Here is a 27005-nt window from a genome sequence, read left to right as displayed (position 1 = left end):
TGCCAGGTATTTTCGAGCAAAAATGAAGCCATAGAAAGACCAATACACTTCGGTGTCCTCGTTTAAATAGGTTTATTATTTAAAATGACATTTAACATGACATTATAATATATTGTTTAAAAAAAAAAAAAAAAACATCCTCTGAACATTCCACTTATACCATTACCATTACGAACCTTTATAGGCTAATAAATGCCGATCTTGAGGGCACAATCTCAGAATAGAAACTGAACTTTATTTGGCAGGTTGGCTGAATGACACAACCCAGTGATGTCAATATAATATAAAACTGGCTTCAAAAACACAACTAATGACACAACTTTTGGATTTTGTTAACCCTGTAAACGATGTGTGGAGTCATGAAAGCACTGTCCTCGTGTAAACAGTCACGTTTATAACCAGCCAAAACTAAAACTAATGGACCATCAATAGTAATAGTAAGATCAATATAGGAAATAATTTCCTATAACCTCTTGTACTGCAATTATTTCATTGAAAGTGGAGAGATTTGATTAATACAGCAGTTTGGATTGTAGAGTGATTCCATACAATGTACTTTGAGCTTGTATATGTTTTAGGGCTTTTCATAATAGTTTCTCTGAGGTTGTTATCTGTTCTCAGAATTTCATTGTAGGTCAGGTTACCTGCCTGCCACCTTAAATTGATAGTTGATTCAAAGACTGGCCTCATACTTAACTGGCATTAAAGGGAAAGAAAACATAATATAAATAACATTCATTTTTGGTCGAATATTTGAGTACGCAAATTGGGATTTTTTTTCAAGGCCTTTGATAATGGGAGAAAAGGGGGAAAAAATGACACTGCTTATGATAATAGGTATAGGCTACGCATATAAAAATAGGTATTAGTGACGTAACAAGGAAGGGTGGGTAATTTACAATGATCACATTTAAGTGGCTAAAATTGTACCAGTGCTGTATTGATAAAATGTCGGCCCAGGTGGCCACTTTGTGGAAATAGTGGGTTTTGTTTTCTCCAAAATTAAACATGAGAAATTGCGAGGGTGGGGGATTTCTTATCAACTCTTTCAGTGCAATTGACAATGATAGACCTCTAACAAGGTCTTTTTTTCCCCTCCTGCTGTGAATTTAGTCAATAGTGAACATCAATGTCAACCCTCCACATTGAAATATACTTGACGTCTATCTCTGTCAATGGCAACCACAGTGAAATGATTCTTTCCGCCCGTAAAAAAAAAAAAAAAAAGTGTCTTTCCCTCAAATTTCCATTTAAGTTGAACTTTCATCTGCCTACTTATAAAATATCTCCTGAATAACTGCAACATATCCAGTTAAAAGACGTAACTGCATTGAACCAGAATAAAATCACTTGTAGCACAGTAACAGAAATGAGGTCTGCATTAAAACTCCCCTGAAAGCAGTTTCTCGTGTTTGCTAACATGTTTTACATTCATTGCTTATCATCCATAGAGCAAACCATTTATAGTGTAAACAATTAGGAATTAATTCCTTTCTCTATTGACCACAGAACTCTCACACATGATGAGAAAGTGACTTCTGATTATGACATACTTTAATGAGTGACTTTAAAATCTAAAACCAAGCCATATTTATCCAGTGCAAAACAATTCCATGAGGAAAACTATCATTTATGGGAAGGAATTAACTTGACTGGATTGTGTTGAAAGGCATTAAGTGTTCTACAAAGACTGCTTGTGTCTGGCCTGATATTTCTAGACTAATAGAAAAGTCAGCTGGTTGAATGCACCAAGCAGTTTTGCAAATCATCAGCTTGGCTCTTGCGAACAACTGTGCTTGTGGATTCTTCTTCGCGACATCGCACCACATGATTGGTGAGCAGCATGCAAAGCCAACTGGGCTCCAAAAGTTGCCTGTCGCAGGGATCTCTTGAGGCTTTCAAAATGGTGACAGCTCAAGTTTCCACAAGAAGGAGCCATTTTCACAGCGGTCTATTGTCAATGAACATAAAGCAGCATGTACGTCAACGCGGGTTCAGGTAAAAAGACACAACATAAAAATAATAGTCTCCTGTGAGTCATATGTATAATAACAGATATGAAACAAAAAGCACATTGTTTTTGGATTTGCCCAAGCAACAACCCAGATAAATAATAATGATGCAATTTCATGAAAACATGGCAAAAGGCATTCATCCCTGCGGAAGAAAGAGCTTGTTCATAATGTGGTCCTCCATTTGCAAACATTGAAAAAGCCTCATCAGACTGGAGCAGCTGAGACTGATTGCACACATGCAAATCAAAGCAGCAGACGTCCACTTCGCCGTGCGTCTGGTGTGCTCGACTCTTTCAAGTGTTGTTCGAGTAGTTTGTGTCCGTTGTGTGGCTCCTTCATTAATATCTGCAATAATGATGCTCGTCCTTAATGTCAAATATTTACTGAGAATCTCATCAGCTTGACAAAAAAAAAAAGGTTAAGTCACATGAAGCTGTGTGCGAGAGGAGGAGGACTTAATAGTTTCAAAAGCAATAAAAGCCTCATTAAGAGTTATAAACCGCATGCGTCACCACACGAACCAAAAATGTTCCAGTTGTTGGTGAGAGTATAGACAGGCAGTGGAGGTTGCTGAAGTACTGCAGTCTCAACAGAGCACCTGTCTGTCCCCAGGTGGGCTCATCTCCATCCCATCACTTTCCTTAGAGTCTCATTACAGGCACACCTTTTTCTCAGACGGAAAACTCAGACCCGGGGCGGCGAGCTTGAGTCAGGAGCTTCAGGCGACGCAGACGCAGCCCAGTGAAGGGGTTGCACCACAGCAAGGAGGGCGGACCGCCAAACACTGCTTTCATGCCGTCCCATCTGGTGCGACGCTCCCAGGTGGGCTTCTCATTTTTAAGACGTTCAATCTCCTGAAAAAAGCCCACAAGCACTTGGATGAATCAAATGCTCCTTACAAAATCCAGGCATGAAAATGGGTTAGGGGTTAAAAAGGTGAGTAGGTTGTGGAGGAAATATGTTCTGGCGTTCTGCCTCCGTCGGCAAAAGGTCCTACATGGGGCGAATTTGAAAATTTAAATTTTTCACATAAGGCTTATTATTCGAGTTAGCGGGAGTTTAATTAGTTGAAGGAGTTGATTTCAACCATCATTGACTCGCGCTAGCTTAGCCACTCCGGAGCCCTGAAACAAATAACATGCAAACTGCACAGAATTTGTTCAAATCAACTCCAACAACTAATTAAACCCCAGCTAACTCAAAGATTAAGCCTAATGTAAAAAATTCTGAACTTCCCCTTTAAAATAAAGACCATTGAATATGGCAATTAAAATCTTGTCTATAAAAGTTTTAGAGCAATAAAACAAACAATAAAAATGAATGAAATGAACAAGAATCGTTGAAAGTATTTCATAATGGGTCCAAATTATTTTTCGAACAGATCATGTTACTATAGCACCTTAGAGACAGCCTTGCTTAGCCAAAATTACAGCTGAGGAGGCAAGATGGATATTTAGAATTTCTTTAAACCTAAGCTTTCAAAACCTTCAACAACAAATGAGCTTGAACCGAGGATTGAGCACGAGCAGTATCAAAAAGTCCTGGCTGTCTTGTTACCTGTTGTGCTGTAATTCCAAGTGGTGCTTGAATTGGATGCTTTTAGCGGTCGACAGTCTTTTTGACCCAGCGCAAAATTCGCAGCGCACGGAGATATTTTTGTCATATTTACTGGACAAAAATGTGAAGTACTGGCTGCGTTTCCAGTGTGCAAATGCAGCCGTTTGTAGTATATCTCCCGCCTATTTCATTGTATCCTGGAAAGGTAGCAAGGCTATGTTGTTTTGGCCGCAAACTCCCAGCGCTCATGGCTCAAGCATCATGGTAATACACGTGACCAGTTTTTTTCCCATCCCTGATTAGAAAATGTGACATGTGATGTCACTCCCATGACTACAGTATTCTTCTTTCTACATACATAATGGGGCAATAACAAAATAGTAACGAACAGGCATCAAGGAAAGTTACTTTAATAAGATTACTGATTTAGAAAAATGAACGCGTTACATTGCTCTTTACTGAAAGTAATCAGATTACAGTTACGCATTACTCACATAACGCGTTACTGACAACACTGCTTTTATATTACCGTTAAATACACAAGCTTGACGCTAACTTAACGGGAGCTATTTTTTCACCGGAGATTTGGCTAGCTGTCATACCGCAAAATATGAAAACGATTGAAACCATTACTCACCAATTTCAATATGCTGGCAAATGCATTCATCTAAAAAAAAAATTGAGAGTGAGACCTCTCCTCGTCCAGCGAACGTGAATTTGTGCTTAGGACAAGATCATCTGTCGCAATTAGCGATCTTTGACGCCCTCTTTTTTTCCCCCCAGCATTCAAACTTGTTTCTCTCTCAGCGGCTGTTATTAACCTCAATGAAGTTGCTCTCCTAGCTAAGCTCGCCTAGCTAAGCCTTGCCTATCATTCGTCTTTGTAAGTTTTTAGTAACTTTGTGTATTGAATTTGAAAGGAAAATGTGTGTTTTGTTTTTGGCGAACTTTTTCATGAAGCTAAACTGTTGAAGCTACTCACACGTTGAAAATACGATTGTACAACGTTTTAAATGTATTCATTTGGTATATTTCAGTTACCACGATTTGAGGGCTCAATAAATTGAAGAAAAGTACGCCTTGTGTTTGTAATGTTTGTTTTGGGGTTTGCTGGAATAGCGTCACTGACACACGCAGCATCAAACAGGGGAAGGGGTAAGCGCTGCCGCGCCAAGCCACTGCTGGCTGCATTTTTGACACATGAAAAATAACGAATACGTACTACTGTATGACGGAAAATTTTTAGTGGTTTTGTAACCGCGACGTTTTCATAGTATGGTAAACCGTGAAGGTAACCGGCACATGCCTACACCTGACCCCCTCAACCCCCCTTAAAAAGTTTCTCCTCGGATCTACACGATTCAGCAGGTCATCCTTTTTGACTTCAAAACGGCGAATTTCGCTGAAAGGTGAGAGATTTTCATGCCTGAAAATCAGGATTTAATTGCATTTGTGACACAGTCAGTAAAACATTATCAGGATTAGGAGTCGGAACATCTTGGTACCTCACGATACGATACGATTTGCGATACAAAGCTCACGATAACGATCTGACGATATTGCGACTATCGATACATTGGTCAGGAAATCATTCTAGGATATTCTACAAGCAACTAATAAACAGAAAAACACAATTTTCATCCTTCGGCTGGGTGTTTATCACTAGTAGACGTCCAATCCATTTGAACTGGGAGGTTCATTCGCTGCCATCCCTCCCACTTCAAACGGATTGAACGTCTATGGCCGTCAATGGCAGCCAATGCCAGGCAATGAGGTAATTTTGGGTCATTTAAGGTCATTTACCTGTTGATTTTTAGTTACTTCCTGTTGATTTTGGGGTACTTTATGGGTCACTTCCTGTTTATTTTGAGTTACAGAACAGGAAATGACCTGGGAATCACCCAAATAAATAGGCATTGACTCAAACTCAATGGGATATGACCTGTAAATGCCCCGAAAATCGGAGCGAATGACTGTGAATGCTTTGGCTTTGGATGAACGAATGTTCCCAGTCTAAATGGATTGGGCGTCGAGCACTGTCAATGGCAGCCTTAGAGTTAACTGAGACAATATTATGGTGGAAGATTTTGGTAGACACTTAATGGTTCTTTTTTTTTTGTGGGGGGGGGCATTGACACATTTTTTAAACGATATCTCAATTCTTGACAGAAGCATATCGATAACCTTTTGGGATACAAAGTATCACGATGTATCACCATTTCGATATTTTGTCACATCCCCAATCAGGATATTCAATTTTGTCAATTGTAGCTTACAGCTAACATTTAAAACCTCACATAAACAAAAGGACAACATTAGGTATGACTATGCCGTTTTATATGTCGAAAATTAATGGATGAATAAATGAATGTAAAATGAAATTAAATTTAAAATAGCAATTTACCAAACAAGACAACCAAGACATGGCACTGTTGATTACACCTCTTTCTATCATGAATGCGTTCAATGTTAAATTTTCATATCGTACTTGGCAGATACTCACCGTCTCATCATTGCAGATTGAGTGGATCTGCGTACCAAACATGACGGCAGTAAAAGTGAGGAAGAGAACGGCTTCCAGACACAGGAAGATCAGAAGTAACACAGAGACTCCTGGAGAGAATTCACTGCACTCTGTGAAAGATAAAGAAAAAACAAAAGTGTTTTAATGCTACCTACACTAAAAGCCAGTTTCTCAAAGCATTCCCCCCCTGCTCCATTTCATGATCATTGTAAACAATGTCAACAAGCAAAGACCAGATATAATACATCACATGGTTTCCCCCAGTTCTTTATAACCTTGGCGGGCAGCCCAGCCTTTCCTGCCCCCCTGCCAGGTCAAAACAGTGCTACAAAAGAAAATATAAAAAGTATACAGATTTCAACTGCATTTTTACCATCTCTGGTGATAGAGTAGAAAGCGTAATGACGAAACCTTATGGTAGATATGTGAACAAACCTGTCCCAGCTCTCTGCCATTGCATTGAATGGCAATGTATTTTTGTTTGCTTGTTAAAACTATTTCAAGACCGTCTTTTTGTAGGACTCTACATTAGGCCTGAACGATGTATTGTCTGAACATCATCACGATGTGCGAATGCGCAGTACTCGTATCGAAAGGACCTGTGATATATATATATATATTTTTTTGAACGCGCAACCTCATTTTTCTGCTTCACGCTTGTACCGCTCTATAAATTCGCTCACGCTTTGACACTCACACTGCCGAAAATAGCCTCTCACATAGACTTCATAATAAATTGACGGGTCACATCGGTCATGCACTGCGCCTCGCATTCAAGTAGGGGGCCGCCAACATCAAGAGGAGCTATTCACAAACGCACGCATGCATACAAAAGCTGTTCCGCTTACAAACAGGAAGGATTGTCTAAGGAGTGATTTGTCTGAGGATTTGAGGTAATTATTATATTTCTCATACCATGCATGCATTTTGAAACGTTGTTAAAAAAATCGATGGGAGAAATTAGCCGATACTGCATTGGCATCATAGTTTGCAATATTTATGTTAAATTAATGCTAACTGCACATTCTTTTTTTGCCTTTGACCAAGAATCAAGGCTGTTTTACGTCCATACCTATAAACAATCCGGGGATTTAAGCATTTATTCACAAGAATATTCACCGGAAATGCTCTGTTAACATTAGGCGGCCGCTAGCTACATTCACTAACAGACTAGCATTGTACTTCTACATATTTACATAAAATAAATGCTAACTGCACGTTATTTTGCTTTTAAGCAGGAATCGATACCGTTTTACGTCCATACCTATAAACAATCCGGGGATTTAAGCATTTATTCACAAGAATATTCACCGGAAATGCTCTGTTAACATTAGGCGGCCGCTAGCTACATTCACTAACAGACTAGCATTGTACTTCTACATATTTACATAAAATAAATGCTAACTGCACGTTATTTTGCTTTTAAGCAGGAATCGAGACCGTTTTACGTCCATACCTATAAACAATCCGGGGATTTAAGCATTTATTCACAAGAATATTCACCGGAAAAGCTTTGTTTACATCAGGCGGCCGCTAGCTACATTCCCTAACAGCCTAGCATGTACTTCGACATATCTACGTAAAATAAATGCTAACAGCACGTTTTTTTGTTTTCTTTTTTGCTTTTAAACAAGAATCGAGACTGTTTTACGCCATATCTATAAAGAATTCGGGGTTTAAACATTTATTCACAAGAATTTTCACCAGAAAAGCTGTTTACATCAGGTGGCCCCTAGCTACATTCACGAACAGACTAGCATTGTACTTCGACATATTTACGTAAAATAAATCCTAACTGCACGTTTTTTTTGCTTTTAACCAAGAATCAAGACTGTTTTACATCCATGTCTATAAAGAACTCAGGCATTTAACCATTTATTCACAAGAATTTTCAACAAAAACAGCTCTGTCTGTGATTCCACTCGGTCAGCTTTGACGGCCTCGCCAACAATGCAGGCCTCCTATTTATTGGCCCTGCGGCCCGTCAATACATTATGAAGTCTATGCCTCTCTCCCACACAATAAACCAAACACTAGCTGCAGTGGTAGCCAAGAAAAACAGTTTGATCACAGTGCTTAGCATGCGGGAGGTGTGAGGGGCTGAGTGGACTCACTCAATGATGCATTTAATAAAGACAACCATTTTTCGAAGTTATTCTTGTTTAAAAAAACAATCACATTATGAAGGCGTCACGGTGGCACAGTGGTTAGCATGTCTACCTCACAGTTCTGGGATTGTGGGTTCAATTTGGTTCTGGCCTTTCTGTTTGGAGTTTGCATGGTCTTCCCGTGCCTGCGTGGGTTTTCTCTGGATTCCTGCTGATTGAACGCTCCAAATTGTCCGTAGGTATGTATGAGTGTGTGCGTGAATGGTTGTTTGTCTATATATGCCCTGCGACTGGCTGGCACCCAGTTCAGGGTGTACCCCGCCTTCTGCGTGGCGTTTGCTGTAACAGGCTCCAACACCCCAGCAACACTCATGTGGATCAGCGGTTCAGAAGATGAATGAATAAATGAATTATATGAATGTTAAGGGGAGTGATGGCGAGAGTGTGGCGGTAAATGTGACGCAAAGAAAAATGTGGTTGTTCATACATTTTGTACTGGCACAACAGTGCAACCAAGGCAAAAAGTAGGTGTGGAGCATTGGCAATATAAATCGCAATGTTAATTTTCCCCAATATCTTTCAGGCCTATCCCAAACAGTGCTATTCAAGTTATTTGGTGAAAATTCTTCTCGTTTTAATATCGCAGTATAATATCAAAATGTACTGCGAACCCCAGAAAAAAATAGCAATTATAGTTTTTTCCAATATCGTTCAGGCGTACTCTACATTGAGTAATTATTGATAAGTGGCTTATAATTAGAGCTGAAACGAGTACTCGAGCAACTCGAGTTTAAAAACTGATCCGAGTAATTTTATTCACCTCGAGTAATCGTTTATTTTGACAGCTCTAAGCATCACGTTTTGCTTGGACTACTTTTAATGCGGAACAACGCGCTGTCACGTGCGGAGAGGAAGAAGGAAAAAAAAAAAACTTACTGCAGCCGACAGCCGCCACAAACGACGCCGACGTTGCTAAATACTAGCCAGCACGATGCTACGTTGGTACAGGTAGCGTCTGGTAAGTCTCATAGAGACAGGGGCGGACTGGGACTAAAAAGCAGCCCTGGAGTTTGACTCAGCCCAGCCCACAAGAATCGCTGTATACAGACCCTCTAGGGGGGTCCGGGGGCATGCCCCCCCCCGCCCGGGAGAATTAAAAAAAATATTTTATTGTAAAATGCATCAATTTCGTTCACTTTGAGAGAAAAATTAGGAAAATGTGTCTAGACCAGACATGTCCAAAGTCCGGCCCGGGGGCCAGATGTGGCCCATGGACAAATTTCATCCGGCCCCCCTGTCATAAAATCAATAACGTCTGGCTCACACACGGACTTAAAAAATTGGTCAGCAGCACTGCTACCAGCATATGAAGTAGCTTACACACTAAATGCTGCTCCTCATTTACCCGCTATAAGGCTGCGGCACTCCACACAACATTACCCTGTGTGACCCTTTACTCCCAATTTTCTAAAATGGCGACAATCAACAAAAAAAAAGAAAGTTGATTGCGATGGCCGACGCTTCAAGGATAGGTGGAAATTGGACCATTTCTTCTCTAAAATACGCAACAACTGTGTCTGCCTCATTTGCAAAGAGACCGTCGCTGCTTTTAAAGAATTCAATGTGAGGCAATATTACCAAACAAGATAGGCTGACATGTATGACAAGATTACAGGGAAGATACATAGCGATAAACTGGAGCAACTTGAAGCTAGTTTAATTTCACAGCAGCAGTATTTCGCAAGAGCCCGAGAGTCGAAAGAGTAAGCCACAAAGGCTGGTTGCGAGATTGTTGAAATGATTAATTTTAGAAAAATAATAAAGCAAATGTGACACACACAATGGCTTGCTAAAATTTGCTTAAATATATTGTTCTACTTAAAGGACGTCAGCCAAGGTCGGCCCCCCATATTTTTAACACACCAAATCTGACCCCCTTTGCAAAAAGTCTGGATACCCCAGGTCTAGACTGTGACTGTCTGACTTGGGGCGCTCAAAGTACTGCAGGGATGAACTGTAGTTGGATTCATCTTCTGCCCTAGCTCTATAATCAACCTGAATAAACAAATAAAAGAATTTATTTTTCAAAGCAAGTTTTATGTATCCAATTGATTATAATAACACCTATCCCGTGTCTATAAAATGACTTCATTGTTTATGCCATAATTAATCTTGCCACACAAATAATAAATTCCAATGAAAATACAATAAACATTTCAAGACAAATCCTGTAACCTTCATTGGAAAGTATTAACCAGAAAACAAAACGATGTATAAATGATTAAAAATATATATCAATTCAACTACCTAAACTTGAAAGTAAAACAATTCATTTTATTAATATTTTGTTATATTTCTTCTGAATTAATATTGCTGCTGCGTGTGCATACGTTGTTTTACAGCTAAAATGTTTGCCAATTGCTAATATACCTAGCAAGTAACCCTCTCCATCTCAACCCTTCGTGGGCCACAACAAGTCTTTAAGCCAGGTGCATTGCTGCCACCTGTCGGATTCGATGCGAACTGTAGATAATCACTGAGTAGAGAGAATAAAAACAGCGTAGTATGTATGGCGGCCGCCGGCCGTCCAGAGCACCGGCCGTTCTGTGATCCTCCAGAAGCTACAGATTACCAGTCCGCCCCTGCATAGAGATCACATGTATGTTGAACTAGATGCCCAATGACAGACTCGGCCGCGTCTGGGCAGCGTTAGTAAACAGCCGCCATCTTAAAGCAGTAGAGCGCTAAGCGCTAATAAAGAGCGCTAAGCGCTAATAAATAAGATTAACGTTACTGTCGCTACTAGCTCACGTAACGTTAGCCCTGCGGAGGGCTAGGTTTCAATTAATTATGACCACTGTCGATGCGTGGCTAACGTGTCTTACATACAGGCTTTAACATAACATAGCATTGTGGAGTGATGAGGGTGTAAAATAAAAACTTAATCATGCTAACTATCAATTTTAGCTCAGTAGTCATTGCTGGATAAAACACCAAGTAGCACTGGTCCCTAATGTGCGCCAATACAGCCTGTATCATACATTTATTTTGAACACTGCAAAAACTCAAAATCCTATCAGGACTTACAGTTTAGACTAACTTAAAACTTAACTAGAACTTAAAAATGGCTTGACACAAAGAGAAATTCAATTGAAACGCGTGGGAAAAAATCCTAACTTTTAAGTGATGTGTGTTATCAAGCGTAACGGCATTTTTAGTTAAGATATATTTTATATATATATATGTATATATATATATATATATATATATATATTTTTTTTTTTTTTTAAATCAAAGTTTTATATATATATATATATATTTTATATATATATATATATTTTTTTTTAAATCAAAGTTTTTTGAGTGAAAGCAGTGAATTAGTCTTTTTAATTCTAGTTACATCTGAGATGCAATTGTTGGCTGTTTTCAACAATATACTGGACTGTCTCAGGAAATTAGAATACACAATATTCTAATTTTCTGAGACAGTCCTGTATATTGTTCTATGTAAAGGACGTCAGCCAAGGTCGGCCCCCCACATTTTTACCACGCCAAATCTGGTCCCCTTTGCAAAAAGTTTGGACACCCCTGCTTTAAATGGTGGATTAACGTACAGGACTGTCTCAGAAAATTAGAATATTGTGTATTCTAATTTTCTGAGACAGTCCAGTACATCGAAAATAAAGACATTGATGGACTGAAAATGGTTCAAGATTAGATGAAATGTCTTGTTTTCTCATGTATATTTATAATTGCTCTTCACCTAAAAATATATTTGTTTTATCCGATTACTCGATTAATCGATAGAATTTTCAGTCGATTACTCGATTACTAAAATATTCGATAGCTGCAGCCCTACTTATAATAACACAGAAGTCATATATAACTAGAGCTGGGAATCTTTGGGCACCTAACGATTCGATTACGATTCAGAGGCTCCGATTCGATTATAAAACGATTATTGATGCACCCCCTCCTTTTTTTTTTTTTTTTTTTTTTTTATTACATTAGTTCCAAAATTGTTCAAAAATACACAGGCTAAACCAAACTACTATTTCAGTATCAAGTTAACATATAGCAGTAAACAAATATACAAAAATAACATTAAATAAAAAAACTCCAGTCCCCATTCTGTATCAGCAGCTTTAAACTACATTCAATTAATTTAATGTTGTGAATCAACCGTTAAAGTTGTTAAAATTGCTCCCGTTATTCCATAATTTCCCTAAAGTTTTAAAACTATTTTAAAGATAGATTCAAGTCAATATTTTACCGATTTAGGAGTATTTTAGATATAAAGTTAATTAGGTTTGCTCGGAAGGTTCGCTACAACAGCCTTGCAGGGAAGTGTACTGCTTTAAGATGGCGGCCGTTTACTAACGCCCGCATCTTGCTTTTTGTAGATGTGTTGTTAACACTACCGAATCTATAATGCATCTAGTCTTATATAAATGATATCTACCGTAACATTATGTGGCTGTACTTTGTAGCAGCTTTTCGGCAGCAGTCAGGTATGTTGTTGTGTTTTTTTATCTCGTGGCATAAGTTGAGCTAGAGCCATGAGTTGAGCATTGGCATTACCCGAGGGGCCGGGTAATGAGAAGCATGATGTTTAGCTACTCTCGCTCCGTTCCGTCCCGAAGACCGCGCGGCGCGCTGAGTGTGTTGTACTTCCGCTTTACTTGGCATATTTCAATAATCGGAATTTGGATGTTTGTGAATCGTTCTCGAATCTTCCACGGCCGAATCACGAATAATCTAAGAATCGGAAATTTTGCACACCTTTATATATAACATTCTTGTAAACTTAATATTTTCATTAAATTAAAAAAAAAACATGGTGGGTTGTGGGAGGACTTTGCAACTATTCTGGGGGAAACCTTGCATCATATAACATGCGTTTGTCTTGAGGACTATTTTTTTCCCCACAGACTTACCGTTCCACTGTACTTTAATACATGTGAAAAAGTGCATGCCACTGAGGCCAAGCGCATGAGCAGAAATCAATGCTATGTACATCTGAGGAAAAAGAAAACAAGAATTAATTGATCAAGAAAACATTTGAAATACTGCCCAGACCGAGTCAATGTACTTACAGTAAAAAGGACAAAGAATCTCTGATTCTTTTCACCCACACAGTTATTGACCCAGGGGCAATGGTGATCCATTTTGCGGATGCATCGTTTACAAATACTGCAAATAAGTGACAGAAAATATTCAAAAACGACGCACTTATGCTAATGTATATTTTTGTTGTAATACTAGACGCACCTGCAGTGGTGTGCTCTTTCAGGCTTGATGCTACAGCACTTTGGGCACTTGTAGATAACCTCACCAGGCTTAAGTTGCAAACTTTCCATGTACTCTTTGGTTGCGTTGCCTTTCGGAACTGCACCCTAAAGGAGTCAGTGAGCAGACAAATCAGATTATGGGAGAGCATGGGAGAGAGTGTCAAATTCATCTTTGATGGGAGAGACATAAAATTTTGGTTCCTTCAGAAGACAACTATGTCCGCCTTTTTCCTGAGCCTCTTCACTGAAAACATTCCCTTAATTTTGTTTTCTATTATTCACATGAGTTATTTTTAAAGTAAAATTTAAAGAAAAGGGGAAAAAAACAAAATAATCGTATTAAATCATTAAAAAAAAAATCAAAAATATTAATTGCAGATACTCCATTATGTCATTTTTATTTTTATGTGAATTTTTCAATATTCAATGGAAAAAAACAACAACTTTAAAAAAAAAAAAAAATTTTAATTAAAAAACAAAGGATTTTTTAAAAAAAATTTAAATGGAGCAAATATTCTTTTTAAATTTGATTTGTATTATTTTCCCATTAAGAACAAGAAAAAATGGAATATTTTATTTTTCAAATTTAAAAAAAAAATCCTTAATCTTCGGTAAAATTGTGTAAGCTACATTTGTAGCTTCTATTTGTTATTTTTAAGACCATTACAGTTAGTTTATTACTCAAATATTTTACACTACTTTTACTTAAGATGTTAGAACAGATCCTTTAAGTGGATACGATTGTGCAAAATCACTTCATCAGAGCTTAATAGTTTAATCAGGAAATTGCTAAATCTTTCATCACTTTTACACAGTCATCGCTTACTTACCGGATCAGACAACATAGTGCGCAGATGTGATGCCAGAGCAAGCAAGGCGAGAGCGTTGAAAGTGGCACCGTTGAGCAGAGAATACCAAAAGTTCTTGGCGGGAAGCAGCATGACAAAGTTGACGACAAATTCGGCGTACAGCACCAAGAACCAGGTCATGCTAGCGCACACCATTCCGCAGCTGTCCTGGATGAACCACAGCGTCCGATTCCCAACCGTGTGGTCCGCATGTGCATTGCCGACCATCACTCCGGCCGTCAGGCCTCCTGACTCGACGTCGCCACCCGCAGAAAGCAGCGGGTGGTGCTGCTCCATATCTCGCAGTCGGTGGTTTGAAGAGTGCATCCTGTCCTATGGTGGTAACAAAGCAAAGATGTTTCTTTTGAATAAAATTTCCAGTCTTTTCTGAGGGCCAACAACTTCCCGTACAGCTGATTTTTTTACTTATGTCCCGAAAATCATGCCAAGAGGTATAATAAAGTATGTGCTGGTCGCCCACTGCTAAAATGATACGCTCCTCCATGTTGACAAAGTGTAGTGTGTGGATGTCAATTACTGGGTTAGCCAGTGTCCTCACAGGTGATTGTTCGATCAATAAATAAGTTGTTCATTGGTTGTAGTGCCAGGTGACAGAAATAGAACAAAATTCCCATGTTGATATCAAAACTAGAGATGGAACGATTATCGGCGCTGATATTTGAAAATTTGGCGAATATTGTATCAGCCTTTTTTTTTTTTATCTGACCGGCTGATATGAAAAAAGTCCATTTAAAAGTGGGTTATTTCAGCTCAGATGCAGCCGCGCCCCTCTTTACTGCCTTCTGTCTCCTGCACTCATATTCAACTGTTACTCTGATTGGTTAAATGGTCATGGTAAATGGAGTTACACTTGTAGTGCGCCTCTCCACCTTTTTAAGGCCCTCGAAGAGCTTCACTATACATCCTCATCTATCTACTGGTGACGCAGCACCAGGAGCAATGTAGAGTTTAGTATCTTGCTCAAGGATACTTAGACGAGGTCATCAGGGATATCTTTTCCTGTGGAAAATTTTAAGAGTATTCATTTAACCTTTTATTCAACTTTATAAGAGATGTTTCTGAGTCTGGGGAATTTGGGCACTTCTGGAGCTATTAATTTCTATTTGTGTGATTCAATAAACATGCTTTAGGCATTTCAATGAAGTTCAGTGTTTGCATTATTCACTTCTTTATACAATTTTTACACTTTTACTGCAAATGAATATCGGCTCCAAAAATCGGTTATTGGCCCCTCAAGCGACTAATAATCGGTATCGGTCCTGAAAAACCCATACCAGTCAATTTCTAGTAAAAACTGATAGAATAAAATATAGATTCATAAGTTTGCAGTTTTATGCGTGTATTATGAAAGTATCAGTTTAAAAGTGAAAATTAGAGGAAAACCTTGCATGTCGATTTACAGTGTGCGCCCCTGAGTCTTATGCTTGCGCCACTCAAATTTGAAAGTTAGGGACCATTGTTCTCCTCGTAAAAAAATTATAAGTCTGGAGCCCCGCTATTCAGGTGCAATGATTAATGACAGACACACTTCAATACGCATACTGGGATTCATCACTCATGAATGGGCTTGCACAGATCTTGCTACAATGAGGATAAATGACCTCTTCATGCCACCTGCTGTAGGCTCATCTGTCACCATCTTATAGCCGATTCTTCAAAGCCACCCAGGGGGTTGTGGCCGTTTGCACAAGAGAACGACACAAAGGGTTTTCAATGTATAAATCATGTCAAGGTCGCAACAGAACATTCAGGTCTAACTTCACAAACTATGTTGGCAACATGAAGATAAATCAGTGTCCCACCTTCCTGATCCTGCAACAGAAGTGACCGGAGCTTTTATGATCCTAAATTTTGTCTGCTGTCTCATGGCAGCCACTAAGACTCACTGGCCAATAATCGTTCTTTAACACCACAATATGGAGAAGGCAAATGATTGCTCCGTTCAAAGAGGATATCCCGATAGCTGTAACCATGGCCAGACATCTGGGTTAAACAGGTGTGAGCATATTCTAGTTGTGTCAAGTGAGTGAATATTTTATTTTGTACAGTTGTGAAATTGCAATGCTTGCTGTCATTGAAGAGCCATTTTAGTCCACGTCTCTGTGAGCAGTAAAAATTAACACAATTTTGCAAATGCCCACGAGCTTATAACTGAAACACACACTTCCACCAACGGCCAATGAAGGTAAAGAGTTGAAGTTTGATAAGTGAATATACAAATTGGTTCCAGTCAGCTGCATATGAATGAAATTTGAGATTAAAGAGAAAGGAAAAGAAATGAACCAACTGAAATTTCTTGAAAAATAAGATTATCGTGCAAAACTCGCAAAATGGCATCAATGTTTGTTAAGGGATAAAAAAACTTGCCTCAAAACAGAATATTTATGTTCACCCAAATATTGACTGCATGCAAAATTAGCTACTGGCAAAGATGCTGGCATATCAAGAGCTTGGGTTGCAGTTCAACCAAGTAAAACACCTTAAGCAGTAAAGTCTATTATTCTTCCTTGTCTTGATTCCTGACAGTTGACTATTGTCAGAGATGTTTGCAATCTAATGTCATTTTTAAATCATCAAAGGCACAAAAACATGAAAATAAAGTCTGCTGAAGCCAGCAAAGGTAAATGACGATGTGTGTTTTACAGCTAAATATAAAAATAAATAAATAAATAAATAGTGCCAATAATTAATATATCACTAATTGGCAAACAATGACTGTACGTCTCGGGTCTCAAAACACTATGTAACACAGTGCTTTACTGTTGGAAAAACACACGATAGCATTGTTAAGGAGTGGCAGGATACACTCTACCATTTCATGGGGTATTGATTCTTCCTGTGGTCAATTAGAGGGGGGCATGCCATTAAAGCAACAGCAGCAGTCCACTGCTCCCAGTCAAGAGGGCACCACACAACACTCAAACTACAGAAATTAATTTGCATTAAAATGAGCTGACCCTGGAAGCTAACAAGATGACTGGGCTATTAATGTTTTTAATTTTCTTGTGACAGTAATGTGGACAGGTTTAAGAATCAATGAATGGATGTGCCAGAATTTTCTCCAGTTAAATGTAGAGAAGACAGAGGTGATCATTTTTGGGCCAAAAAAGGAAAGGTCAAAGATAAGCAGCCAACTTAGCACAATGTCACTAACAGCTACAAATCAAGTCAGAAACCTTGGCGTAATTATTGACTCAGACCTAAAATTTGATAGCCATCTAAAGTCCGTCACTAAATCCGCTTATTACCACCTAAAAAATATAACCAGAATTAAGGGGCTTCTGACTCAACAAGACATGGAAAAACTTATGCATGCATTCATTTTCAGCAGATTGGACTACTGCAACGGTATATTTACAGGTCTTGATAAAAAATCAGTCAGGAAGCTGCAGCTAGTACAGAATGCTGCAGCCAGAGTCCTCACAAATACAAGGAAGCTGGACCACATTACACCGGTTTTGAAATCGCTACACTGGCTTCCAGTGAGTCAAAGGATAGACTATAAAATACTACTGCTCGTCTACAAAACACTTAATGGCCTTGGACCAAAATACATGCTTGACTTGTTAGATTCCTATGAGACATCTAGACCCCTAAGGTCGTCTGGAACGGGTCTTCTGCATGTTCCAAGAACAAGAACCAAGAGGGGTGAGGCAGCATTTAGTTATTATGCTCCTCACCTCTGGAACAAGTTACCCGAACGTCTGAAGTATGCTCAAACTGTTAGCTCCTTTAAATCAGGGCTAAAAATGCTTTTGTTTGGCACTGCATATCCATAACTGTCTATATATTTCAACCTACCTGCCTTCTATTCCTATTGTGCTTATCTCCATTGCTGATTTCAATGATTATTAGTAGTAGTAGTTTTTGCTTTATTTTTATTTTTGTTTTATTTTTATCTATTTATTTTTATTCTGTGATTAGATGTGATCATTTGTCTTGGTTTTTACGTTGTGTTGATTTAAATGTGATTTTTATGGTCTTCATGTGATGTAAAGCACTTTGAATTGCCTTGTGTTGAATTGTGCTATATAAATAAATTTGCCTTGCCTTGCCTTGCCTAGGGAGTCCACAGTAACAAGAAATGGAATATATTGACGCCTTCTCATTTCCCCCCCCCAGATTTTTCCAGCCACCATTTTTGGATTTTTTTTTTTTATATTCACAAACAATTGAGTAATTTTGGTAAAATAAAAATGACTTGGGCAATTATTTTTAGAAGATGACAATATTATTGTGTAGGAATACCTGCACATGCTGGCTGCTCAGTACAGTATGGCTTTTTCTAACTAAAGTCAACAAAGTGGACTAGTGCTGCAACGATTAATCGATTAACTCGAGTATTCGATTAGAAAAAAAGATTAGAATTAAATTGGGCTGCTTCGAGTATTCGTTTAATTAAAGTGGCATTGTAATGGTTTGTTTTGAAAGTGTTTGCATTTAGTTTTATGTATTTGGGTGGATACTCGGCCCTCTAGTCTACCTCATTTCACAAGGCTGAATCCATCTGCTCCCTGTTAAGACCAACATTAGCCAAGTTTTTGTTTGAGCTTATGTTTTTTTAATGCATTCGTCATTTTGTTTATTGGTGTATTTAGCCATTTTTTGTGGGAATAAGTGTTAAGCGCACTGGAAAAAAACGTTAGCATTTTATAGCATTTAAGCTAGCGAACTTTTTTCCGTTCTTTTGTTGTAGATGGATCCTCATTTATTTTTATTTTTTTATACCCTTTGAGGCTCAGCTCAGGTAATTTTTTATGTTCCTTAACCGATTACTCAATTATTCGAACTAAAAAGTTAATCGATTAATCGACTACTAAAATAATCGATAGCTGCAGCCCTAAAGTGGACATCATCATATTTGCTGTTAGTCATTTGCCAATTAGCCTTGGTACACATTTGTTTTTAAAATCAATATCCAACTTTTTATATAAAAATCTGCTTCTTCTAACTTTTTATCCCCCTTTAATCAGTCCACTTGCCTAATAACAGTTCTGAGTAAACAAAAGTGGCACATTTGATGTATACGACAGAGTGGAACAGATTACACAACAAGCAAAAAGTTGACCTGAGATTTTCAGTCTGAAAGACAAGAAAATGTTGCAGCTGTAGTGGCAAGAGTTTTACGGGAAAGAGTTTAAGTAAAAGTTCTGCCATCATAAGTATGAGTCTCTGGCTCCTGCGTCTTGCCAACGACATACAAAAGTGAGGAATGCTACTCTTCAAGCTTTGAACTAGCAGATATACTGATAACGTAAGGACTAGAAATGACAAAAATGATGAGCAACTTACCTAGTAGGTTACCTCTTCACAATAGCATGCTTCGATGTCTGTCTTCAGGACCAGCATGAAGTTTTGGATGGGTATGGAGATTTGCATGGATGTAGAAAAGCAGACGCCTGAAAAATATACCCACAAAGAGGAGTTAAAAAATGAATAAAACAGCCATTAATAAATTTACTATGCTTGTCTTCAATTGGGCTGAGGGAGCACTGGAAGCATGTGCACGGTAGTGTGTGTGTGAGGGGGCTTAACTTCCCAACCCACATGAAAATTTTTAAAAATTAATGTTTTTTCATTGAAAACTAATTTAGACCTCCAATTAAAACCCATTCACTATCAAAGATGTACCATAGCTTTTGGTCTACAAGTTCCGTTTTTCTCCCCCTTATAGTTTGGCCTTAGGTGCGCCTTTTACATTGGAATGACTCCTTGGTCAAAATTATTAATGGGACGACTGGACCAACATGGCACTCATGAGACCGTCAGGGACAATTTACACTTCCATCTCATAAGCAGAAGAACCGACTTGCAGTGGTACCTCGACATACAATCGCATCGACATCCGATCCTTTCAACATCCGACCTAAAATGTGACTCGTCATTTGTCTCGCATATGACGACATGCTCGAAATACGACGATTCATGATAGCATTGTAATTTCGTTGTTGTCCCACAAGACGGTCACATGGCGGATTTTCTTGTGAGAGAAATCAACATGATTCCCAAGAAGGTTAGTGCAGGTGGTGAACTGTAAACTATGTCTACCATCTCGACGATCCTCCCCCGACCTCGTTTTGCCAGTCTTTATAAGGTGACAACATCAGCATGTTTATCATTTATTTCAGAACTTGTGCAACACAAAACGTCTCCTGTCCACCGCAGACGCCGACAACATGAAAAAAGTAAAAACTCTTCTGCACCTCTCTCACTGTGTCGTCAGTCACACGGTGTGTTCAGGAACAGCATGCAAAACACAACTGCCACATTAGAACCTGATTCGTTACATTATTATTATTATAAAATTTTTAGCCCGATTTTTATTTGTTTTCCATCCATCCACCCATCCCTTATTGTTTATTTGAGCTGTCATAAAAGAAAAAAATATTAATGTCAAAGTTATGCTTGAAATGTGTCTTTTCACACAGGGCCATTTTCTTTTAATTTCAGTTTTGAAATCAAGATTTTCCAAAACATTTAATCTTTTCTACAACTCATAACTTGACAATTAAAAAGTGAAATAAAAACCTTTTTATTTTTTTAAGAAAAATTCTTTCTTTCGGTAGGTTCTATGTTAATGTACCCATAGAATATGATATCGATAAAATGATCTATATTGGCTGGGAGTAAATGAGTTAACTGGTGTCATAATTTAATTCAAACACAAACCCTTTTCCCCAAAAAAAAAAAAAAAAAATCGAGTATCATGGTACAGTTTATTATTTTAATAATTAAAAAGATAACATCAGTAATTAACTTTTCCATCATCTTCTAATTTTCGGAAAAACTTTGAATAGGATCTAAATGTTGATACCATAAACGGCAGGGTTTCCCCAACATATTAAATATTGTGGCGCCACACCAAAATAAAAAGCCGCCATGCCATGCAGGGTTCAGTGGCAACCTATTCATTGTATATTGTAATGTCCATAACTATACGAGGTCCCCTTAAAAGACGATCTGTCGGGGAGCTGTGACGTAGAGGGATGCGAGAAGGAGGTAGCGGTCGCATGTCGTGGAAGCCCACTGTTATTTTGTTCTTCTTTTTCTTTATCATTGTTGCCACAATAAAGTGGCTAGGCCAATACAGACTCGTCTCCTTCTTCACCCCATGCGGGGCATTACTGTATTTTGGATCGGACTTTTCGGCGAAAGTTAGCAGTGGACGGCAGTCTTGGACGGAAAGGCAAGTTTGAATGAATTTGCGCCAAGCAGCGGGTCAGAGTGCCGCCGCGCTAATGTCAACAACACATTCAATAGCAGAAGGGCAGGGCATACGCAATCACGGCTGACGAAACCTTGATGAATGCGCTTTCCCCCCCCCAAGTTTCGCGAGCTCTGGGACACTCGAAAAATGTCTCTCATACCTCTCCTTGCTAAGCTAAATGGTACCTCGATGTGCGTGTGTGTTGAAATGTAGTTCACGAACAACAAAAAAAACCCAAACTATTCACCTTCTCACCGAAACTAGTAAAACTCTTTACAGGGCAATTAGAATTTCCCCCTACACCTTGAAATGGGTCCATTAGAAGGACGTAGGTTTGGTCTCAATATTGGTGGGGATGATATAGACCCTACCCACGTGACGTCACAACTCCGCTCTCCTGACTGGTGCCGCCCACTTGTCCGTCAACACATCGTGTTGACCTGTTACGGCTACGTACATTCCTCCTATTTACGGCGTGTTTTTCTCCTCGTTAACATTAATAATCAAAATGGTGAAGGCGTGTGTGGCGGTCGGTTGCAATAACAGAGAAGATAGACGGAGAGACTTGAAGTTCTACCGGATTCCGAGAGACACGGAGAGGAGAGAGCGAGATGGGCTGCTGCAATTCGACGAGAAAACTGGGCTCCAAACGATTACCACAGATTATGTAGTAGTCATTTTATATCTGGTAAGATGCATTTAATATATATTTAGAGGGTTTTGGGCTGACAACCACAATTAAGATCATTGCTAGGCTAATCGCCGACAACATACACGTATGTATGTAGTGAGAATTCTATCGCTAATCCATATAAACATTAAAAGCCCTAGCTCCATTGACAAATGACATGAAATACGTTAGACTTGACAGTGGATGTTAGCAAGAACAAAAGATTTTGAATTGAAAATTTCGTAACTCACCTTCCGAGCACAAGATTCCTGCCGAATTTTCGTGTACGAGGACCTGTTTCACCCAACCAGTAACGTAGCATTTATAAGCCTCCAAGCTCTTAAAGTTTTTCAAACTTTCGTGAGAATAGGCTGATTTTGTGTGGACAAGATAGTTGTAAATATCAGGGTCAGGCAGAGACGGCGAAGGCAGCCGGTCAAAAATCATCGATTTAGGCATCAAATATGGATCTGGCGACTGTATAGAACGAAGCTTTTCCACATAACGCCTTTTATGCAACACATCCAGTGAGTTTACGGCATCAGAAAGCACCGGGTCTTCCATGAAATGCATTTTAAATTCCTCGATCAATTGAAACCAATGCTAATACAGAGACAAAATGACAGACAAGTGGGTGGAACCATACAGCGAGCACGTGGTTTTGTGACGTCGGTGGGTAGGGTATATAACAGCATAACCTGCATGTACACTTTTTGCTGGGGACAGGACATTCATAAAACCAAACCGATTAGCTGAACGGGGGTCAGGGCAGGGACGGACTGGGACTAAAAAGCAGCCCTGGACTTTGACTCAGCCCAGTCCACAAGAATCGCTGTACAAAGGGAAACGCAGACCCTCTAGGGGAATGCGGGGGCATGCCCCCTTGAGGGTCTGTGTTTTTTGAGAGAAAAATGAAGCGGCTATGAAGAACTACGCATTGCATTATTATACATTTTAACTTGAATACTCACTGAGAAATTAACAGCTCAGTCCAGGTCTCAATGTAGAACCAGAAAAGGCAGGAGACTGCCTGAAGCACAAAGAAAACATGGTATGATTTATGATAAATCACAATGAAAAGAGGCTGTAATTATACATTTTAACTTGAATGCTACTACCTACTTACTTGCCCTGCGCTTGTCTGGGGAACTTCCACCAGCTCATCATTACCCTCTCCCTCGTCTGTTGTCTCTCCCTGCACTGGCTGCACGTGAGAGCGGCTACCGCTCCCACTCTCACCATCGCCGGGGGCTGGGCTGTTGCTAGCCAGCGTGGCCATTGCAGCCAGACTGCTGCTTGCGAACATATGTGTCAACTTGTGACATTTCGATGCTTCGCTCTCGAGTTTCTTCAGTTTTTTTTCTATCTATCCTTCTCTGCGCCGCCCTTCTCTTTTCTTTTTTTTGCCAACACCATCCATATTGTTTATCCATGCTCGTTGCTATTTTGCTTCCGCAAGGAGTAAGGTTTTACCAAAGTAGGCTACTCTGTGTTTTCTTGGTTCTTCTCCTATCAGATTGATGGGGGGATAAAAACAGTGATGTATGTACGGCGGCCGCCGGCCGTACAGAGCCATTCTGTGATCCTCCAGAAGCTACAGATTACCAGTCCGCCCCTGGGTCAGGGCGACATTTCTCACCAATATGAACCTAAATAATTCATAGGCTAAATGATCAATGCAAAAATAAATCTGTATTGACTTGTACTAACTTTCACACTGCAAATTATAACGTTTTAATTCGATGATTTTTCTTGAATCTATTCAAATAATTTTTTCCATCTTGTTTTGTGTTAAAGACTAGTTAACAGATTAATGGGTCAGATTATTCAATTTACTTTAGGTAAATATTACCATTTGTTCTTATTAAGCCCATGCATCTAAAGTTTGATCATTTTTCACCAAAACCAAGAGGGAAAATGATTTCAAATAATGTTTTGATATCACTTCTTGAAAGAAGAACATTTCTGATGAAAAAAAGCTTTTTTAAGATTAAATATACTCACTTTTTGCTTAAAATAAGAGTGTTAAGATTATTTTCAGATTGCTGATTTTTTTATTTCAAGACATCTGATTAAAATTTACTTAAAGCACTGGCAGTTAATTTCACTTATTTCTAGTAGATATACACTGAAAACAAGGGAATTTAACTAGTCATCAGCCAATCAAACGTTGTGTTTGAGGGGGAAAAAATAGTGTCATTGTAAGTATGAACATAATGAAAGTAATTCACTTAACAATGGTAGGGTCAATTCTATCCTTACAAAATATGTGAAGACAATTAAATTACCTCTATAACTGAAATCATTATATTATGCAAATAAGGTTGCCTAAAAGTTGGTGGGGACAATTTGAGCATCCTGAAAAGTTCCTGGTGTCGCGGGAAAAGTCTGAAAAAGGCGGACTCACAGAGACGAGAGTGTGACGCCATGGCAAACACGATGCTGCTATGCTAGGTGGCTCCAATAATACCTGACTGTAGCCGATAGCCTACAAACTACGCCCACATGATGCTTCAGTAGATATCACATATATACAGAACTAGATGCAAATGATGACAGATACGGCAGCATTAGCAACATGTATGATAAAGAACTAGATGCGTTAGTGAACAGCCGCCATCTTAAAGCAGTATAATTCTCAGGAAGGCTCTGTTGTAGAGAACCTTCCTAGCGAACCTAAGTAACTTTTTATCTAAAATGCTCCTGAATCGGCAAAACTTAACTTAAATCTATCTTTAAATGATGAAACAGTTTTAAAACTTACACATGTCGAATATAGACAGAAGGGAACTAATGCAATAACGGGATCAATTTTAACTTTAACGGTTGAGTCACAACATTAAATGACTTTCACACATAGCAAAGGTTACTATCTAGTTATCTCAATATCCGCAATACCCCTGTGTCTAGTTAAGTTTAGGGTAAAGAATTGGGCTAGGGCCAATTGTTCCAAAAACCCTTTAAATTTCACAATTGCCCCTTTCCCACTGAAACTAGTGGGTCAACGCGCGTTTTTTTCAAGCCGATGCAGCCCATTAGCAATTGGCATTTGAAATCTTTCCCACTGACAAAAGAAAAAAAAGCACTGTCTTTTTTTTCTACCCGTCTAACCACCCCCCCTCAGCCGTGCGGAAGGTTACGTGACGTCACCACGCTAAGATGGGCGTCCACAAGTGCGACCAAATTCATTCAGTTCAAGGAAGTAAACAATGCAGAGCAACATGGAAGCCTCCTTTCCGTTTGTGTTTTCTGTTTTCAAGCTTTTTACTGCCCTCAAAATGGTCGAAATGCAGCAAAGGATCAACACTCTGCTTGTGCTGAGGTAACGTAGGCGACGTGAATTTTGGTTTGAAATTGAAAGGAGTCGTGTAAGTCACAGAAGGAGAAGAAGAGCCTTTGTTTCATCAGTTATGGCTATTGTTATGACGCATCACGTAAGCGCCTACGTCACCACGTAGATTAGGGTGTTGACTGTTGACCCGGGGTTTTGCTTTCACACTACATGACGATCAGAGCCGAGGATATTTTAACGCGGGTCGCTTGGCGGGTTGATTGACACGGGTCGAGGCGGGTCACTGCACCTTTCCCACTGCCACCAAAAGCCGATTGTTAGTGGGTTGACATGGGTTTTTTGGCCAGTGGGAAAGGGGCTAATTGTGTGAACTGTTTTTTTTTTTTTTTTTTTTTTTTTTTTTTTTTTTTTTTTTTTTAGGGGAAAAAAAAAAAAACCATGAAAATTATCACCAGTTACTTTGCCAAGTAACTAATTACTTTTACATTCAGGTAACTGAGTTACTAACGCAATTACTTTTGGGAAAAATAATTTGTAACTGTAACTACTTTTTAAAAGTAAGATTTAACAACACTGGTTATCAGTCATTTTCCAGGGCACACATCCAGACACAAGTCGCACCAAAGGAAATGTTGGGATATAAACCCCAAAATCATGTTATTATATTATGAGAAAGCAGCCAAATGCAGACACAGAGCCTGATCTGAGATTCGAACCCCAGACCCTCTTGACCGTGAGGAACACATACTCACGCATCCTATTTCCAGGGTTAAAAAGAGGACATTAGCCACACAATTACAGTCAATGCTCACTTCACGTCAGATTACACTGGTGCCATTTCCTTACCATCAAACGTTTCAGCTTTAGAGAAGGAAATTAACTGTGTTTTTCCCGTTCCAATGATGACTTTAGACGACTATTTTTGGACACTGACTGACTTCCGCCTAAATGTTCTGGAAGACATCATACAATCACGCCGTACGACTACACAGCAAAGCAACACTGAGATTGAGATTTCAGCCCCTCCCCTCATCGACAAGCAAGTAAATCGACTTCTCATCATATTATTCATGTTTGAAGATGAATGGCCATGTCAAGGTACGACATAGTTCGCAGAGTTTCCCCAATTATCAAAATAACAAATGTACGGCCCAGGCATCAACAGGCATCCACCGCGGACATTATAGTATTCCGTATTCTACCGGGCAGGTGGCTACACTTCGCAAGCTAACAAGCGAGCTTGCTAGCTAGCTTTACGATCGCTCACGCGGGCGACGACTGCGAAAAACAGACATTTTGCCGGCCACGTACCTTAACATTCCCGACATTGTCGTTCGGGGACGTCTTCTAAATTCACATTCATCAATTCGCAAAGGACAGACGACAACCGGATCCGCGGAGGGAGCAGCGATACATCTTATCAACCATTGTCGGATTCGGAGTTTCCGGTTTTCGGTTCCTCTTCGTGAATG

The 27005-nt window shown here is 39.2% G+C and overlaps 1 protein-coding gene across 3 annotated transcripts; it reads right to left on the bottom strand.

The window, feature by feature from the left end:
• Positions 1-55: 55 nt before the first annotated feature.
• Positions 56-27005, bottom strand: zdhhc7 (zinc finger DHHC-type palmitoyltransferase 7). Of its 3 annotated transcripts, none has more exons than XM_057831845.1 (9): positions 26845-27005; positions 23213-23271; positions 19657-19763; positions 14326-14676; positions 13476-13600; positions 13301-13397; positions 13142-13223; positions 6076-6206; positions 56-2869 (listed from the first exon to the last, which is right to left on the bottom strand). In XM_057831845.1, exons 4-9 carry the CDS (start codon positions 14668-14670, stop codon positions 2687-2689), a joined length of 963 nt encoding a protein of 320 aa, XP_057687828.1. In that variant the 5' UTR covers positions 14671-14676; positions 19657-19763; positions 23213-23271; positions 26845-27005; the 3' UTR covers positions 56-2686. The 3 variants fall into 3 exon arrangements, with proteins under 3 accessions (XP_057687828.1, XP_057687839.1, XP_057687847.1); XM_057831856.1 differs by lacking the exon at positions 26845-27005 and adding an exon at positions 23368-25921; XM_057831864.1 differs by lacking the exon at positions 23213-23271.

Source organism: Corythoichthys intestinalis, chromosome 1 (assembly GCF_030265065.1).
Source record: "Corythoichthys intestinalis isolate RoL2023-P3 chromosome 1, ASM3026506v1, whole genome shotgun sequence".
Lineage (NCBI taxonomy): Eukaryota > Metazoa > Chordata > Actinopteri > Syngnathiformes > Syngnathidae > Corythoichthys > Corythoichthys intestinalis.
This window is presented reverse-complemented; position numbering and strand designations above follow the sequence as displayed.

Excerpts from the sequence above, each read along its gene's own strand:
- zdhhc7 (XM_057831845.1), bottom strand. The coding sequence starts at position 14,670 with ATGCACTCTTCAAACCACCGACTGCGAGATATGGAGCAGCACCACCCG. Across the intron at positions 13,224-13,300 it reads GATTCTTTGTCCTTTTTACT|ATGTACATAGCATTGATTTC; the intron begins GTAAGTACATTG and ends CTTTTTCCTCAG. Across the intron at positions 2,870-6,075 it reads CAATCTGCAATGATGAGACG|GAGATTGAACGTCTTAAAAA; the intron begins GTGAGTATCTGC and ends GGCTTTTTTCAG.